The sequence below is a fragment of the Sinocyclocheilus anshuiensis genome, unplaced genomic scaffold (assembly GCF_001515605.1).
Source record: "Sinocyclocheilus anshuiensis isolate Anshui unplaced genomic scaffold, SAMN03320099.WGS_v1.1 scaffold1101, whole genome shotgun sequence".
NCBI classification, from domain to species: domain Eukaryota; kingdom Metazoa; phylum Chordata; class Actinopteri; order Cypriniformes; family Cyprinidae; genus Sinocyclocheilus; species Sinocyclocheilus anshuiensis.
In genome coordinates this window covers 143,718-150,073 of record NW_015558562.1, presented here as the reverse complement: position 1 = coordinate 150,073, position 6,356 = coordinate 143,718, and the positions used below count along the sequence as shown (strand labels likewise).

The 6,356-nt window shown below is 36.6% G+C and overlaps 2 protein-coding genes across 3 annotated transcripts in view; one reads left to right on the top strand and one right to left on the bottom strand.

Moving 5' to 3' along the window:
- Nucleotides 1-237: 237 nt before the first annotated feature.
- folr (folate receptor) lies at nt 238-5,056 on the bottom strand. Of its 2 annotated transcripts, none has more exons than XM_016474991.1 (6): nt 4,977-5,056; nt 3,904-4,125; nt 2,957-3,086; nt 2,566-2,754; nt 1,919-2,054; nt 238-669 (listed from the first exon to the last, which is right to left on the bottom strand). In XM_016474991.1, the coding sequence occupies exons 2-6, from the start codon at nt 3,921-3,923 to the stop codon at nt 404-406; spliced, it is 741 nt and encodes a 246-aa protein (XP_016330477.1). In that variant the 5' UTR covers nt 3,924-4,125; nt 4,977-5,056; the 3' UTR covers nt 238-403. The 2 variants fall into 2 exon arrangements, with proteins under 2 accessions (XP_016330477.1, XP_016330478.1); XM_016474992.1 differs by having other exon boundaries at nt 3,904-4,118; nt 4,977-5,054.
- Nucleotides 5,042-6,356, top strand: part of anapc15 (anaphase promoting complex subunit 15) — a 2,658-nt gene continuing 1,343 nt past the window's right edge. Inside the window, exons 1-2 of the mRNA XM_016474994.1 lie at nt 5,042-5,127; nt 6,164-6,285. Of these exons, the coding sequence (XP_016330480.1) occupies nt 6,166-6,285 (120 nt within the window). The 5' untranslated portion in view covers nt 5,042-5,127; nt 6,164-6,165. The remainder of the gene's footprint in view (nt 5,128-6,163; nt 6,286-6,356) is intronic.

Here is a 6,356-nt window from a genome sequence, read left to right as displayed (position 1 = left end):
TATATATAAATTCAGTTATTCATCAATTTTATGCCAGAATTAGTTCTGTTAATGTAGTTTCAAATTTTTTAACCCCATGTATTGAACACCACTGTAGTCAGTAAGTGATGCTTTTCAAATAATGTCACCCAATAAAATGAATAATTATTATTATTAGTAATTATTTTCTAATCAATAGACATCCTGGAGTAGTTCAACAAATCTACATCAATAAACAGATTATCAGTATAGATTGCATCATATTACTCAAAGTCACATGGTTTAGCACATGAAAGTGGCTTATCATAAACAAACATTTTGAATTCTGCTTTGGCTTAGATACATGCACAGAAAATCAACAGTCCTGCATTGCGTTGGTCTTTAGATCTTTAGATGTTTATTCTCAGGTGTGACTGTGATCCGGTCAGCGCAGCTGCATCACGAGCAGCACAAACACCTGCAGGCCTGTTGCCATGGCAACCGTCTCCGGACCGCCACTCAGGTAATACTCAGCCACCTCTCTGTTGGGGTTCGGACCCGTGAACCACATCTGCATGCAGCGGCCGCTGTCTTTGGTGAGCGTGGTGTACTTGTAGGAGTTTGACCAGATCTTCTCACACATGTCCTGAGCGCTGGGGAAGATCTCCGTCCAGCGGCTGCAGTGAGAGTCGCGCGGACAGCGGTTAATGCCTGACACACAGAGAGAGAGAGAGATGTAAAGACGTAAGCATGGCTCCAGCGAACAGGAAACGTTCTCAGAACATTCTGCCAAAGTTCTGAGTAAACATTCTCCCAGTAATCTTAAAGGGACGGTAAACAGTTGACGGTAGCCATTGACTTCCATAGTATTTTTTCCACACTATACAAGTCAATGGCTACCGTCAACTGTTTGGTTACCAACATTCTTCTGAATATCTTCTTTTGTGTTCAACAGAAGAAAGAAAGTCATAGAGGTTTGGAAAGATGAGAGTGAGTTAACAATGACAGAATTCTCATTTTGAGGCAAACTATCTCTTTAATAGAATGTTATCAGGTCTTTAATAATGCTCTCAAAACATTAGCAAAGAAACGTTATTTATACATAATCCATCTAACATGTTTTAAATGCTGCTACTTGTTTCAGAACGTTCAGAGAACATTCAAAAGTAACATTCCCATAATGTTTGCAAAATGATACAATGTAACGTTCCTGTAACGTTTGTATAACCAATAAAAAAAGCATTTACAAACCTGGACATTTTGAACGTTCAGCAAACATTCAGAAATAATGTTTTTTAGGCAACGTGCAATAATTAAATATATATACAATAAGCTAATTAGCAGAAAAGGCCTAATATTAGCTCATTGGATGATGCAGAGTTCAAAAATATAAGTAAAATCTTTCATGTAGTTTTTTTTTTTTTCACAAAATAAGAATGAATATTTTTCTAATTCTATATATGTATCAGCTTTAATGCACTTTTCAAAATAACAAAAGCAATTAAATATTTCTATCATAATGACAAAAAATGTATAGTTTAACTTATTTGCAAGTGAGAAAATATATTCAAAAACTATTTAATATCAAAGAAATGTACAAGTTTACAGAAATGTAGAATCTGTGATATCTGCGTCTGCTTGTCTGCAGTAAAAGCAGAAATCATCAGGCTCATGTTTGATTTTCTTCTGTCTCTGGATCATAATTCGGACTCAAATCCTGTCATGCGTGTGAAAATGAGCTGAGAATCGATCTGAGAGTTCAGACAGGAATCGTGTTTGTGTGTTTTTCTGCTGATTAAGGGACAATACGAGACTTCTTCACCACACAAATGATTCTCAAAAGCAAAAATGCGTTGAAATGCATCATATTTAGTGACGTGAAAGAGCAAAACAGACAGTATTTTTGGAATCAGCAGCTCAGAATGAGTACTGGATTCATTCAGATCTCATGCGGACTGACCCGAGCTCCAGTCCCAGCCCTTATGCCAGTTCTCTTTACAGGTGAAGTCATCCTTACAGTCCTCAAACCAGCTCTCACAGTCCTCCAGACACAGCGGCACGTCCACGATACGCTCCTTACGCCACGACTCGCTGGCCTTCAACACACCACAACAACACTGATGCTCAAACCTGCTCACGACACACACCACTAACATCTATCTATCCAGTCATTAGCTTGAATAATTAGGAGAATGTTTCTGAAAGAAGTCTCTTTTTGCATTTATTTGATCAAAAATACAGTAAAATCAGACTAAAATAGCCTTTTCTATTTCTGTTAGAATGTTATTTATTGCTGTTGACAACAGTTGTGCTGCCGAATATTATTGTGGGGGAAAAACTATTTTTATAAATTAATAGTTCATCAAGGATGCATTAAATGTATCAAAAGTGCCAGTAAAGACATTTATAATGTTACAGAAGATTCATCACAGAAATAAATTACAGTTTAACAGATATTCACATAGAACACAGCTGTTTTAAATTGTAATAATATTTGACTGTTTTTCAGTATTTTTGATCAAATTAACGCAGCTCAAGTTTCTTTCAGAAACATTAAAATCTTGATTATTCCACAGTTTTGTGCAGTACTGTATAATGATCTCGTACCGGCTGAATCCAGGGCCCCAGGTGCGGCGAGCACTCGTAGAAACACGTGTCCTGAATGAAGTGTTCCTTACATTTGTCGCTCATAATGCCGCAGTGATTCCAGTTGAAGTTGTACAGGTATGAATTATCCTGATGAGCTTCTTCTGTGGTGTTCGCTGTGCAGCAGGCGTTATCTTTCCACGGAGCACACTGAGAGACACAAGCATTCAGGAAATATTTCTACAAACCTGATGAAGAAACACACTCATCCTGATCTTGGATGACCTGAGTGTGAGCACATTTTCATAATGTATTGTTTTGCATTATTTGATCATTGTTGCAGTAGAGAAAAGTGTGTGTGTGTGTGCGTGCATGCGTGCGTGTGTGTGTGTGTGTGTGTTGCGTCTCGTACCTGCTGATACAGCTGTCCCTCTGGTCTGGGCTCTGATATCTGGTGTTTTCCATCCATACACATGTTGAGTTTGTCTACAGCAGAAACACAGGACAGCAGCGCTATCAGCAACACCAGAAACAACAGCAGCCTGTGCAAAAGAACGACAGACGAGAGACGAGACAGACAAATCAGTGAAGATTAGTTCAAGGTCTCAGAGCTGATGTTCTGTTCTCACAGCCTTCTGACCGCAAAAGTTACAATATACACTAATATAACCAGCAACTAAAACTGTGAGCTAAACAAACGGAGTCCAAATGTCTGAGATTTTCTAAAACAAACGAATGAATAAAATAATGCTTTAGAATTTACAAAAAAATAAAATAAAATTAAATTCATGTCTGGGATTCTTTTTTTATTTATGTATTTATTTATTACTTAGAAATAAATAAAAATAATTATTCAAATAAAATAATTAAGAAGTATAAATATTTTTTTAAAACAATGTAATAAATATATTAATATCCCATAAATAGTAAATAAATATTTGATTCTGTACCTAATCAAATATTAGTGCTGCAAAAATGAAACAAAACAAACACTCAAACATTCTTACAATCTTCTGCTACTAATAAAACAATAAAAAATAAAATAAAGAAAAATGTTGAGGTGAAATAAATAAGTATATGTAATTTTTGTTTGAATCCGATTGATCTGGAGATACTTGAATATTTTATAAATAGTAATTTTGCACTATTTCTATTAGACAAATCCATTTTTGTGCTGCTGTCATTAAAGCAAAAATGAGACAAAATACTGAAACCTTCTCAGAATCATCTTAATTCTCAACTTTTCATTCAAATAATTAAACTTTTTATCAGAGAAAATGCAAAACAGAAGCATAAAAACCAGTGATCTTCTGAAGTCACCCTGTGAGGAATGAAATAAAGTAAGTTTTGTTTTCATACCTTGAAAGAGAAATGTCCATGTTGCCGGTAGAATCTGAAGTTAAAGGCAGCTAATGCTCTTTATTTTCCAGGAGGTTCAGGACTGTGTGAATGTCGCTGCTTCAGCGGATCAAAGTCTACATGAAGACTCCTGAAGAGTGATGACTACAGTAATGAGACGCCTCCTCTGTCCTCACTGTACAGTCACTCTGACCTGCCTCGTGCCTCGTGGACTCCTGAACCCTCATAACACACCAAACACCCGAGACATTCGGCAGATCTCATTTATTACAACAGAAGCGCAAGAAACACAACTGATCAGCTCAGTGGTCAAGGTTTATAGAGTGTGTTGAGTGCATCTTCAATCAGGTTTCCGTTAATCTCACACACTTTTAAAAGATTTTGGTTTGTAAATCTGTTTTATAAGCTGGTTTCTGAGCGACGGTGTGAGTTTTGAGGGCTGTGTTTAGCAGGGGTGTGGACTTGAGACTTGAGTCGGACTTGAGTCTCAAATTTGATGACTTGCGACTCGGACTCGACATAATTAAAGACGACTTGAGAGCCGACTTAGACTTTGACAGCAATGACTCGAGACTTGACTTTGACTTGAGCCCTGTGACTCGGAAAGACTCGGCTTTAATTTTTATTTTTATTTGCAATAAACACCTCTCTGAGACCTGTTTTCGTCAGACCTCCACTGTTTTTGTTCAGTCAGTCACGTTTTAATTGCATGTGCATTTTATTTAATTTAAACCCCGATTAAGTCTAAAGTTAATCCATGAACGAGATTTAAATCTGAGTTTAAAGTTACGGTGCAACAGGATTAAAGTTCATCTTAAATACGAATGAAATCCCGGATCAGTATGACGGGTTAAATGTAAACCTGCTTATTTTTAAACAAGGTTTAAAGTTTAGTGCAACAGAATTATTTGATAAACCTCGATTTAATCTAGATTTAAAATTAATCCTCGCAAACCATTTAGCACGCTGTCTGAAGTGGGCAAGCCGCAATAATGATCGTTTAAAATACAATTTAAATAAGTGTTTCTTTCAACAAATGAGCATTGTATGTGTAACTATAAACTAAAGCCTACTCAAGATTTCTCCCTCTTCAGCAGGCACTCGCTTTCAGTGAGCGGCGGAACTAAAGAGCGCTGGATGGTGTGTTTCCGGGGGGAAGCATTCAGTGCAGCACCAGCGAGCGCCCGCCGTGTGTTTACATTTGAACTTTCTGCGCATCTGCAGGTAAAATATGTTAATTACTCTAATTAAAATGAATCAGTCATGGTATTTAGTCATGTAAATGCATTTAAGTGACCGAACGGCGGAGTATAGAATTCCGTGTCGCTTCTGTTTGTGTAATGTTCAGTGTTGTTATGATGAAGAATAACTGTGGAAGTATACTGTGGTGTTCTGAGAAATAGCATCAAGTTAAAATTCACATCCTATGGTATTTACATACGTCTTAAAACTAAAACTATAGTACTACCTTGGTGTATGTCTAAAAATATGGTAGTACATGTGATAACGTGTTAATAAAAACGTGGTATTACCATAGTACACGTTAAAACGTGGTATTTTAGTGATGCTATGCCTTTGTATAACTCAAAGAAATGTATGAGAATACCATGGTGTTTTTAGTGATGCCATAGATTAACAGTGCTGAAACATTTATAAGAATATTATGTCATAAGACATGATATTACTGTATTACATGTGAAAACGTGGTAATACAATGGTAGTTTTTACTAGTGATGCCATGCTTTTACAAAGTACTCACAGAAATGTATAATAATATAATATATTGTAGTATGTCATAAACGTGTCATTAGTATCATAGTACAAGTGGAAAAACATGGTATTTTTTAGTGATGTCATGCATTTATATAATACTCAAAAAAACGTATAAGAATATCATAATGTGTTGTAAAAATGCAGTATTATGCATGTGAAAAAAGCATGGTAATACCAAGATATTTTATTAGTGATGCTATGCGTTATGTATTTATTTTCAATTCACGTTTATTTGTATAATGCTTTTCGCGATTCAAATCGTTGCAAAGCAGCTTCACAGAAAATGAAAGTTTCTAGATTATATTTAGGAGTAGCTTATCAATGGTGACTATGTCAGGGTGATGTCCGTATGGAAGAAATGTACAGCAAAAATCATGCAGTTAGTAAGTAACTGCATGATTTTTTTTGGAGTAATTATGTATTACTCAAAGCAATCACATCATAAAAGCATGGCATTACCATAGAAGAGAATGTTTACTGTGTGCAGAGATGTCCACCCTGTTCCCGTCTCTGTTCCCGCATGTGACCGAGTCTCTGTGGTTTAATCTGGACCGACCGTGTGTGGATGAAGCAGAGCTGCAGCAGCAGGAGCAACAGCACCAGACCTGGGTCAGTCTGAGAGAGTGTGTGAGAGAATGTGTGTGTGAGAGAGAGTGTGTGTGTGTGTGTGTGTGTGTGTG

Bases quoted from the DNA above. Each gene is read 5' to 3' on its own strand.
- folr (XM_016474991.1), bottom strand. From the start codon at position 3,923: ATGGACATTTCTCTTTCAAG. The intron at 2,055-2,565 runs GTACGAGATCAT...GGTGTGTTGAAG, and splicing joins TGGGGCCCTGGATTCAGCCG to GCCAGCGAGTCGTGGCGTAA. The intron at 670-1,918 runs GTCAGTCCGCAT...TCTGTGTGTCAG, and splicing joins GGGCTGGGACTGGAGCTCGG to GCATTAACCGCTGTCCGCGC.